Below are 12,349 nucleotides of genomic sequence, written 5' to 3'. Positions count from 1 at the left end.
CAAAATCACTTCACCAATGATGGTACTGTCCCTAATTTCTGAGTCACCAACAAAACACACCTATAAACATATATCAGTCTGCATTTGTAGCTGTAACATTCATGGTGATTCTATGTTTGGTTCAATCATTTTACTACTTCGTTATGTCTTTTTGGAAAATTACTACATATTGAAGTACATATTACCTTACTAAAATGTTTTCCCTTTATTTCTCCCTATTACAATTATATTAAACTAATTAATTGTAACATGTGTATAGGAAGATATATTATCTATTAATTTCATTTTAAGTTAGTAAAGGGGACACTACAATATTTTTGTTATACAAGGAGCAAACTGGGTTTAATGGGCCTAAGGAACACTGGACTAAATTACCTCTAGGTGCCTTTCTACTCTAAGATTTTCTAAGCTTATGATTCTTCTGGAATAAAAGGCAAATGATATAAAGAAGGAAAGATTAACAACAAATATCTCAGAGGTAGTGAGTGGCAGATACAACACCAGAACCCAGGTGATCTAATGCTCAATGCCCCCTGGCTACAATAATCTGGAGGGCCTGAAAGGAGAAAGAACAACCCAGTCCCATGCCCACACAAGGAGAGGACCTCATTACCTTCAATAGCGGGGAAGTCATTCCTTGGAAGGGGCTGCCAAGAGACAAAGAACAAGCCCATCAATGCAATGATTACTTTCCACTACAGGACAATTACACACTGGTTTCCAAGGGTGGGTGGGAGGAAAGTCGCATTCCAGACAGGATTGAAGACTACCCCATGGTGTAGCCCAAGCTGAGGAGAAGCAAATAGGACTGCGGAAGAAGATTCATGAAGAAAGGTGAAGAGAGAAGAACCAGGCTGGTCACAGAACAGGTTAAGGGATACCACATATACTAGTAAAGGTCAGCTGTTTTCTCCTGCAAGGACAGGAAGCAAGATATGGGCCAAGCAAGAGTCTAGAGCAGCGGTTCTCAACCTGTGGGTCGCAACCCCTTTGGGGGTCAAACGACCCTTTCACAGGGGTCGCCTAAGACCATCGGAAAACACATATATAATTACATATTGTTTTTGTGATTAATCACTATGCTTTAATTATGTTCAATTTGTAACAATGAAAATACATCCTGCATATCAGATATTTACATTACGATTCATAACAGTAGTAAAATTACAGTTATGAAGCAGCAACAAAAATAATTTTATGGCTGGGGGTTACTACAACATGAGGAACTGTATTAAAGGGTTGCGGCATTAGGAAGGTTCAAAACCACTGGTCTAGAGGAAGGTGAGCCTTTGGAGAAAAAGGAGGCCTTCAGGGTGTGATGGACCATTTCTGTTGCTGTTGGATTAGGAGTCAGAAGCTTTTGTGTTACCAACTGCTTCCATTCCTTCCCCAGACTATTACAATCTTATCTCTGCCACTAATCAGCTATATGACCTGGAGTAAGTCTCTTCCCCTGAGACTCAGTCTCTGAGCTGTTCTAAGATCTTTTCCAACTCTGACATTCTGGTTCTCCACATAATTTGCATGGTTCTAGAAAAAAGCTCTCAAAGGCAATGAAGTACTCTATTTTAATTGGAACACTCTGGGAGAAGGAGAGAAGCTATATAAGTGAATAAAAGTGAGCTTATCTGTTTATAACACATTTCATCACATTTTGATAGTAGTCAGACTTATAATATAGGCTATATGATATAAATATATAAAGCTGACATAAAAAAGAGGGTCAGGGGCTGTCACGTACTATAGAGGATCAATAAGATGCTCTGTGACTACTGATCAGAAAATATAAATATGAGCTGAACCCAAAGAGAACACAACAGACACTCAGAACTGCCAGTTACTTTTATAAGTAGGCTGCTTTTCACAAGGAAACTGTCTCAGGATAAAGCAGAACAGTGAAGAATTTGTTAACAGAGGTTAACGATTCTCCCAGACAATACTGGGAAAGCCAGCTACTAAAATACAAAGCTACCAACTGGAGGAGATGCTGGGGCTCTATAAAAGGGTTCTCAGTTAATCACAAACAAGGAAAGCCCTTTGGAGTATATAGCTCCTCTGAGTCATTCTGGATATGTGGGGGACAAATCCTTGGCCAGATGTGCTTCTCCAAGAAGGCAATTTGTGAAACATGGACAAGCTGTAGCTCTAACGGTGAAGGGTTGCAAGAGGAGCCCATGAAGGAACAAGAGTCACCAGATGTTCTTATTACCGTGGTCTTTGGCCGCCGTTGGAGATCCACCATGTCAAGCACAGGGAAGGCCATCCGCAGCTCATCCACAGTAACCACATTCTTGAAGCCCAGTCTAGACCAAGATCAGGGAAACAAAGCTGGGCAGTTCTGGGGGAAAAATATCTTTAAAGGAAGGGGAACCAACCTAATCCTGATCAAACTAGTCTACCTAATCCCCAGACAGGAGTTAACTAATGAGCCCAGCAGGGTCAACACCAATCCTAAAAGTACTGACAGGCAGTCCATGAGTGCATAGGCAGAGCGGGGCTGTGTCCCTCCAAGCAATATACCACTGCAAACTGGGCACATTTTAGGTGCCAGATCCTACACTGGGCAATACTAGGGCATACGGCATATAAGAAACTCTGTCCTCAAGGAGCTCACTACCTCCCCAAAGCCCATCACAGAGAGCACTCTGTGAAGTGCTGCCACTGTATGCCAAGAAGTTCAGAATAGGAGACTACTCAGTGGTCTGGGTAGCTGGGCAAAAGGCCTAGAGCAAGCATGTCAAACTCACGGCCCACAATAAATATTTTTGCCAATATAATGGTATGCAAGAAATGTTTTAATAAAAATTTCATAACTTAATTTTTACAATATCCTGTTATACATAATTATTAATAATGAGCTACAACGTTCGCTAATGACTGATTACTATAATCGTGTTGCATTCATTTCCCTTACACACCTTACGTGCAGGCGCGCCATTTCTTTCCACTAATACTAGCAATTGCCACGCCTTTAGTCTTGGCAAATTTTGCTTTCGAAGAACAAGAAAAATAGGTTTATTTGCATTACATTTATTAATTTGTGCAGTTATTCAGTGTCTGGTAAGTTAATGTTCAAGAAAAAATATTAATTTTTATTAAGGTGTTCTATTATTTTATGTTAATGATTACTTATTATTTATTTATTTCAGCCCTTTGTATTCCGCATGTCTCTATCAAAATAAACCTACTTTTCCATGAAAATTGAATTTTTTTTTTTTTTTTTTTGCGGCCCACATAAACTTAAACCTTGTTTATTTGGCCTGTGTTAGCCTTTGTGTTTGACATGCTTGGTCTAGAGCAGCAGTTGCCAACCTTTTGGACTTCATGGACCACAAGTGGTCCACGGACCACCGGTTGGCGACAGCTGCTCCAGAGGTTTCCTTAAACCAGCGGTTGCCAACCTTTTGGACCTCACGGACCACCAGTTGGCTAACGCTGGTTTAGAGAATTTAGGCTTGAGCTGAAGCTTTAAGATGAATTGCATTCCACCAGCATGGGGAGGCCATGGGAGAGGTAAGCCAGCTCAGCTTTAGCTCTTCAAGACCTGCCTCCATTTTTCTGTCTTTAATTCCCACTTGTAACCTTAACTGGCTATGATTTCAGGTTATTCTCAAAATGAATTTTTCAAAAATGATACTTCCATCAGACCACCCCATCAGTAATAAACCTGGAGACTCCCCACTGCCCTCATAATAAATTCAGTTACTTCCTGTATTTACTTCTGCAGTTTCCTACACCACCCTCCCTATCCTTATTTCCCACCCTGTCCCATTACAATCTTCTGCTTCAGGGATCCTCACCATCCCTTCTCTTTCTAGCCTCCTTACTGCTTCTGCATGGAAAACCTGAAACCTCTCCTGTGGCATAGCCTTGCCCCTCCTTGAAGCCATAAGCAATTTCTGCTCGAAGGATGTTCCCCTCCCCCTAACTATACCTGTGACACCCAGAACCGCCTATACTGTTCTTTTAAGTCTTTAATCCCATGCCATCTGAAATATTCCTTTATTGTATAGGGTGCTTCAAATATGAGCCCTTCAGTTAATTCAAAATTCCACAGTGCTTCTCCTGGCCCCTACTCCCCTTAGACCCTATAGTACAGTGCTGGCACAAAGGAAGTGCTGGACAGGGTCTGCAGGAGCAAATAAATAAGCTGCTTGAGAACAAGGACAATCTTCGCTGCCTTTTGAATATGCACATCGCCCAAAGGATGAATTCATTGTAGATACTTAATTAACATTGCAGATAAGTTGATTGAGCACCATGAAGAATAGCCCTGGAGCAGTGGTTCTCAAACCTAATTACAGAATCACTTAGTTTAATTTTTTAAAATATAGACTGTTGATTTTTATCTCAGACCTAATGACACAGACTCTCCAGGAATCTGTATTTTCAGCTCCCCAGAAGGTAATGATGCAGTGGGCTGGCTTTTGGAAACCACCAGCCACCAGGACTGGCCACATCTGAGGGCTGTCCCTCGCCCTCAAGAGCCCACCACACACCCGATGAGGCCTCCATTCAGCATGCCTCATGATGGTGCCCCCTCAGCCATGGGAGAAAAGTCCCCAGTCCTGCCCCTTTCTCTTCAGCCAGAGTGAGAAGCATCAAAAGGATACACTTGGGCATTTTCCACCAGGGGTCCCTGCCCAGATACTATCATCCGCTTTCCATGATATTGTGAGAAAAGCTTCATGGGACTGTGAGAGAGTATAACTTGATCTGGCTCCACCTGTAGGGACAGCCATGAGACAGGAGAGAAGAGTTGAGGGGAAATAATGGAAGATAAATAGCAGCTTCTTTCACCTAGGAAGGAAAAAAAACAACTGCCCAGATTAAAAAAAAAGGGGGTGGAGGGTTTCCTAGCTCCTAGAAAGTATCTAAACGGGTATGACAATCACAAGTCTAATTTGGCTCTTGCCACACAAAACAAGCAAGCAGTGCCTTGTCCCATGTGGCTCAGGGGTAGAGTGTTGGCCTGAGCACTAAAGGGTCTCGGGTTTGATTCCCAGTCAAGGGCATCTACCTGGGTTGCAGGTTCGATCCCCAGGTCAGGGAGTCTTTCTTTCTCCTTCCTTCCTTTCCTTTCCTTTCCTTCCTTCCTTCCCTCCCTCCCTCCCTCCCTCCCTCCCTCCCTCCTTCCCTTCCCTTCCCCTTCCCCTTCCCCTTCCCTCCCCTCCTCTCCCCTCCCTTCCCCTCCCCTCTCCTCCCTTCCTTCCCTTTTCTTTCTTCTCTATCCTCTCTCCTCTCTCCTCTCTTCTCTCTTCTCTCTCTCTCTCTCTCTCCCCCCCACCCCCTTCCATTCTCTCTAAAAATCAATGGAAAAAAATATCCTCAGGCAAGGATTAACAAAAAAAGCAAGCAGGACATGCCATCAGTGATGGGTTCTGATACTCACCGATCCTGTCCTGCTCAACTCCCCTTTGAAAAGCAGTTTGTGTGCATGTTTTCTGTCACTGTCTTAGAGCTCTGCCTCTAACTTTGACTTTCAGTTCTCAGTTCTACTTAAAGACTTAGCCTTTTAACATTTAAACTAATTACAACAATACAGCCTTTTCTCACAATGTTTTTGAAACCCTCCCTGAAAACCACAGAAGGGAAACAGTTTTATGTCTTTACTCCCTGCATTCATCTTCAAACAGGGTCATCCCATCATCAATCAGCCACTTTATTTACTTTCTTGGTTCCAAGTACTCTTTCCCAAAACTACAAGCACGCTCAACAAAGAAAAATGAGTGTGTCAACATGAGATACATGGGCAGTTGAAAGTGGGTGAAGAGGGACTGCTTTCAGGGGACAGCGCTTATTCACGGGCATGCATCTTTATGAGAAACAAGGGCCATTACTTCAGAGTCCTACTTGGTATACGGAGATTTAGAAAAATGTGACCCTCACTCTGACTAGTATAGCTCAGTTGGTTGAGTGTCGTCCCATGCACCAAGAGGTTGATGGTTTGATTCCTGGTCAGGGCACATGTCTAGGGTTGTGGGCTCAATCCCCAGTAGGCAGCATGCAGGAGGCAGCCAATCGATGGTTCTCTCTCATTGATGTTTCTCTCATCCCCTTCCTCTCTCTCTCTCTAAAATCAATCTTATCTAATAAAAGAGAAACATGCAAATTGACCATACCTCTGCTACACTCACAAGCCACGCCTACAAGCCAATCAGGAGCAAGTATGCAAATAAACCCAACCAAGATGGCTGTGGCCAAGGAGCTGGAGCAAACAGGAGGATTGGGTTGCCCCTGGTGATGGAGGAAGCCAAGCTTCCTGCCTGCCCTGGCCGGCTCCGCTCAAGGCTACAAAGTTTCAATTATAGAAGATAAATAAATCCCAGATACCTGTTTCCAGCCGCTGTGGCCTCTGCTTAAGGAGGGTCTGGGAGCCTGGGTTTCCCAGGGCCGTGGCCAGCCTGCAAATAGCCCTCAGTCCCTCACCCAGACTGGCCACACCCTCATGGGGTGAGAGTCCCTGTTGGGGGGCGTGGCCAGCCTGCAAACAGCCATCAGCCCCTCACCAAGGCTGGCCAGGCACCCCAGTGGGAACCCCCACCCTGAAGGGGGTGTGGCAGCCTGAAAACAACCCTCAGCCCCTCACCCAGGCTGGCCACGCCCAAAGGGAACCACCACCCTGATCCGGGACACCCTTGAGGGCAAACCAGCCGGCCCCCACTTGTGCACCAGGCCACTATCTATACTAATAAAAGGGTAATATGCTAATTAGACTGGGAGACCTTCCGGATGTTCTTCTGGACAAAGCCATGGTGGCGGGGCCAAGGTAGAGGCAGTTAGAGGCCAAGAGGGGAGGGCAGTTGTGGGTGATCAGGCTGGTGGGGGTGGGGTCGTTGGGGGGGGTAAGCCAACCAGCAGGGGGGCCAGTTGGGGGCAAGCAGGCCATCAGTGGGGGTCAGTTGGAGGTGATCAGGACAGCGGGAGGGGGCAGTTTTGAGTGAGCAGGCCAGCAGGGGGGCAGTTGGGGATGAGCAGGCCAGTGGAGAGGGAAGGTAGGGGCAAGCAGGCCAGCAGGGGGGGCAGTTGGGGGTGATCAGACTGGCGGGGGCGGGGGGCATTTGGAGGCAAGCAGGCCGGTGGCAGGGGGCAGCTGTGGGTGAGCAGGCCGGCAGGCAGAGTGGTTAGGGGCAATCAGGCAGGCAGGTGAGTGGTTAGGACCCAGAAGTCCCGGATTGCGAGAGGGATGTCCGATCCCTGTAAACCGGCAGTAGGACATCCTTCAAGGGGTCCCAGATTAGAGAGGGTGCAGGCCAGGGTGAGGAATACCCCTTCCCCTGTGCATGAATTTCGTGCACCAGCCCACTAGTGTAAACATATTAAGAAAAGAAAAATGTAACCCTTACTTTCTAGGGGCTGACAATTCAAAAGAGACAACTCTGATGCCCAGAAGAAATGAATATAAAGGCTAGAGCTGAACTGCCAACTCCATGGGCAGGATTTTTGTGCTTAACATGTATGTATATATAAAAAATTACCCCATTGATGAGGCTCTACTCATGAGGCTGGGCTTAAACTTCAAGTTATTTTTCAAGCAGGGTTGAAAGATTTGTACTGAACTAACTGGCCATGCCCTCAGGCTTATCAATACTGTACTGCACCCGAGGGAAAAAGGCTTAGTCAGAACAAGAGTGGGGGTTCCACGGGGAACCAGGACCTTGAGTCTTCAGCTGCCTCCTTACCTTAAAGCCCAGCAGAGCTGACAGCTCCTGGGCTTTGTCATGCTGTAAGATGTTCCCAGCATTCGTGACAAAGACCACAGGCACCCGCAGCTTCCCCTGGGCATTCACCAGCCTGTGGAAGGCTTTCAGAGCAGCAGGGATCACTCTATGGCCCCGTACCAGCACTCCATCGATGTCCAACAGGAACCCAAAGGTAGGCTGGCTCTGCAGAGGAGAGAACAGAGCCGCCACTGCCTAAGTCAAGAGGCAGAGAGGAGGAAAGAAAAGACCCTTAAAAAGAGGGACTTGGGCCCAGCCTGCATGGCCCAGTGGTTGAACCTTGAACTATGAACCAGGTTAAGGTTGGATTCCTGATTAGGGCACATGCCCCGGTTGTGGGCTCGATCTCCAGTGTTGGGTGTGCAGGAAGCAACCGATCAATGATTCTCTCTCATCATTGATGTTTCTCTCTCCCTCCCTCTCCCTTCTTCTCTGAAATCAATAAAAATATATTTTAAAAAGAGAAAAAAGAGGAACTCAATGCTCTCCCTCCAGGGAGCATGCCCATGACTTTCCCTTTTCCCTCCCCATTCCAGCCCCAGGCATGTTACCATTAGCTTCCTCACTCCCAAGCTCCAAGGGCCCTTCCTTTACCTCCATAACTTATTTGCTAAGCCCGTTTCTTATAGAAATTGCTTCTTCTACCTCTGTAATTTTCCCAATAAATGCTCTTAAAGAAAAAGAAGAAAAAAAAAGAGGAACTCCACATCATTCTCAAGTTGCCCAGGGCCTGAAACATAAAATGAGGAAATGGGATTTCTGATAGAGCAAACCCATCAATAATAAAGAATTGGTCCTTTTTCATGTATGTTTAAAAACATAGCGATTTTGTTAAAAATTATTTTTCCAGCCCAGCTGGCGTGTTTCAGTGGTTGAGCATTGACCTATGAACCAGGAGGTCACGGTTTGATTGCAGTTGGGGCACATACCAGGGTTGAGTGCTCAATCGTCAGTGTGGCCATGCAGGAGGCAGCTGATCAATGATTCTCTCTCATCATTGATGTTTCTATCTCTCTCTTCTTCTCCCTTCCTCTGGGAAATCAATAAAAATGTTAAAAAATATTTTTCCATAATGAATATAAAGAATTTTAAATTGAAAAATAGAAATTCAAAACATAAATCTCTGCACTTTATTTTTAAAAAATATATTTTTATTGATTGGCTGCCTCCTGCATGCCCCTACTGAGGATCAAGCCTGAAACCCGAGCATGTGCCTGACTGACCTGACTGGCAATCGAACTGTGAGCTCCTAGTTCATAGGTCTATGCTCAACCACTGAGCCACACCAGGTGGGCAATCCCTGCACTTTAACACAATCAATTAATATTTTCTGTTTTTAATTAATTAATTAATTAATTTTCAATCATAACCTAAGGACATGCTTAGAGAGAGGGAGGGAAGGAGGGGTGGAAAGAGAGAAACATCGACCTGTTGTTGCCTTCCATATACACCCTAACTGGGAATTGAACCCGCAACCCAGGTATGTGCCCTGGTAGGGACTCAAACCAGCAACTTTTCAGTGCACAGGGCAAAGCTCCAACCAAATGAACCATTATGGCCAGGCAAATATTTTCTCTTTATCTATTTTTTCTATTCTTGTTTGTCATATAGCTACGACTATACTTTAAATGTGTAATTTTTCATCTTGTTCTTTTTGCTTGACATACAAGCATTTTTACCTGTTATAATAGCCTTCATAACCATCTTTTAAAATTTTATTATAACCACACACACAGGGTTTTTAAAAAACTACAGATATAGATATTTTTTAGGGTTCTTGTCTCCTTCTTCCACATAGTGCTATTCCCTCTTGTATATTTTCCAGAAACTTTTTTATAGATAAATAGTCAAAATTTCTTATTAACTAACACACAAATGGCATTATATTGTACTTTCTTTTCTATCTTTCCTTTATTTAATTGGTATGTCTTCGTTTTCTTTCCAGATCAATACACAGCTACCTCTTAATCATCATTTCTGGCTCCATAATATAGTGAGTGAATAATCCACTAAACACTGTTTCCCCTATATTAGACATTTAGGGTTTTCTACATTTTTACTACTATAAATAATGCTATAAGGAACCTCTTTATGCTTACTGATTTTTCCACATTATCAATTTTTCTTTGAACTAGATTCTTAAAAGTAGGAGTAGTAAGTCAAAAAACTGCAAACATTTTAAAGACGTAACACCTCCTGACAAACTGTTTTCCAAAAACACATCAACTTACATGGCCAATGGAATGCATTTTACCCTTGCCAATACTGATTTACAAATGTATCAAAGAGTTTAATTATCAAATGTATAAATTAAAAAAAAAAAGTATCTCATCTTGTTATGGCAGAAATCAGGCCAGTGGGAAGTGATAAACCAAATGCACTTGGAGGTACAGAAAAGGACTGTTTATTAGCACCAGTACTAGCTCAGCAGAGTCCTCTCCAGAGGCTGAGCGCTGAATGCAGCAAGGTTTTTGCCTTATATACATTTCTAGGTTTCTTGTCTCCTTTATATGGCATACATACACATTCTAGACATTCTTTCTATGTTACATGCTAGGCTTCCGGGTATCTGCTGCAGTTAGCAAAGGGGGGGGGGGGGGGCGGGGCCCTCAACTAAGCAGAGCTCGGACCCTCAGCGCTGGCCAGGGGTCACCCCTCTGCCGGGCGTGGGGCAGCAGCCTGCCTCTCCCTATGCCCAGGCACTGCCTGCCCTCCCACGATTGCCCCTTGCTCTCCGTTGTTTCTCCCACCACATCGTGCCCGCAGCTTGGAGCCTACCGCCAGGCCTGCGGTGTGGGCTTCAGCAGGGTGGGCCTGGGAGCTGAGCAGGCCCATGCTGACCCTCTGGGTCCTGGGCCTCAAAAGCCGCTGCCTGTTGCTTAGGCTACTGGGGGAGGGCTCTCGGTTCCTTATCTGCACCTGGGGGGGAAGTTCCCAGACCCAGGCCAGAGAGTGCTGTGTGCACACACAGGTAGCCTTCCCCCTCCCCTGCCTCTCCCTGTCAATCCATCAAGAAGCAAGATTACAGAAGCCAGGGGTGTGGTTATCGTGATGCAGCCAAAAGGGCGGGGGGGGGGGGGGGTATCTGCTCTCGATTTGCCTTCTCAATCTTAATCTGTATTTCTTGAATTTAGAAAAATATTCAATTTCTTATTTCATAAACTATTAATTATGAGATGTTTTTCAATTGTCAAAAAAAATCCAACCTAACTTGTTTGCTAGTCTCCTTTTTTGGGTGCTAAGTGAAGTCATTCTTATTTTGTGCATAGTGTTCCTATGTGAGGATCAACCAAAAACAGACAAACTGTTCCAGACCTTCACTAAGCTTGGGTGAAAGAACAAACTAGATGAAGGGGACGGAAGCATATACATCCAGGGACCCTGCAACCACGGCACTCAGGGACCAGCTACGAACCCAGCAACACCGGATCTCAAGCAGTGTGAATACGTGGACTTGGACGAGCCCTGCTCCGCCTCACGGAAAGGTCACATTTTGCCTAGATAAAGGTGTGGTTTGTAATTCAGGTTGGAGAGAGGAACAGGTGCGGGAGAAGTAGGCGCCCCACAAAGTCCGTGGCCGATGGGGCCAGTGTGATCTGTGAGTGCAGAAGGGGATCTGCAGGGCTGCTGGCAGAAGGGAACTCTAAGAATCAGCCCATAGCTGGACTGGGCGCAAAAAGGCAGCCTCAGATTTTGCCAGTGTACTGGCTGCTTAGTACCAGGGAAGAGAAGATGTGCGGAAGAGACATTGGGAGAATTGTGCGCAGAGCTGGACAGTGGAGGTTGTGAGCTCGCGCACTTAGTCTGGCCTTTTTTTCCCTCTCTTTAAATCCTTGCTTTTGATTACTAAACCCAATACATAGGATCGTCCAATTGGGGACACTCAGAGAGACTGCAGGGGAAAGTTGTTTTTGTGGAACCTGGGAATCAGAGCGGGGAGTAACGATCAAGGAATCAGCTCTGGGACAGTCGATTCTCCCAAACCAGTATTAAGTGCGATAGGGAAAACAAAACCTAAATACTGGCTAGAGAGGACTTATAGCCCCAGAGGTCAATCCAGAAACACTGCCACCCAGGGGCTGAATCATACATTGACTCTTCTGTAAACACAAATAAAGGCAGTCTGGGAAACAAAGAAATACTGCCTGCATTAAAATCAGGACTGTGGTTTACAGAGGAGCAGTGTATCGCAGGGAACTTCAACACTCTCCTGAATACCTGACAAGACTAAGGCGTGCTAAACAGAAGAGTAGAGGGAGTGAATGACCTTCACTACTGCACATTTTTATTTTTTCTCACCTTTTACTTAAGAAACTAATTTTTTTCTTTTTTTCCTCATCTGATTTTACCTTTTTAATTATTACATTTTTATTTTTAATTAGTATTATTACTACTACTATTGTAAGTGTTCTTTTAAAGTGTCATTCTATTTTCTCTTTATTTTATTTTGGGATTAATGTTCTGCATTCTATTTTCATTTTTCCTTTAGCATCTTTTTACACTATCTCAACTTTACCTTTATGCCAACACTCCATCCCTCACTTTTCCCCTTTTGTTGTCCTGTTCTCTTACTCTATGCCTGCACTAGATTTTTCCTATTTCTTCTTTTTACAACCTGTTAAAAATTC

At 44.7% G+C, this 12,349-nt stretch overlaps 1 protein-coding gene across 5 annotated transcripts in view; it reads right to left on the bottom strand.

Moving 5' to 3' along the window:
* The window catches only part of HDHD5 (haloacid dehalogenase like hydrolase domain containing 5), a 50,870-nt gene that overhangs the window by 22,527 nt on the left and 15,994 nt on the right, over window positions 1-12,349 (bottom strand). For all 5 annotated transcript variants that reach the window (XM_081083473.1, XM_081083469.1, XM_081083471.1 and 2 more), the window contains exons 2-5: window positions 7,683-7,886; window positions 4,614-4,726; window positions 2,210-2,303; window positions 614-647 (exon numbers count right to left, since the gene is read on the bottom strand). In XM_081083473.1, coding sequence (XP_080939599.1) covers window positions 614-647; window positions 2,210-2,303; window positions 4,614-4,726; window positions 7,683-7,886 — 445 coding nt within the window. The remainder of the gene's footprint in view (window positions 1-613; window positions 648-2,209; window positions 2,304-4,613; window positions 4,727-7,682; window positions 7,887-12,349) is intronic.

The sequence above is a fragment of the Myotis nattereri genome, assembly GCF_964212035.1.
Source record: "Myotis nattereri genome assembly, chromosome: 2".
Lineage (NCBI taxonomy): Eukaryota > Metazoa > Chordata > Mammalia > Chiroptera > Vespertilionidae > Myotis > Myotis nattereri.
This window is presented reverse-complemented; position numbering and strand designations above follow the sequence as displayed.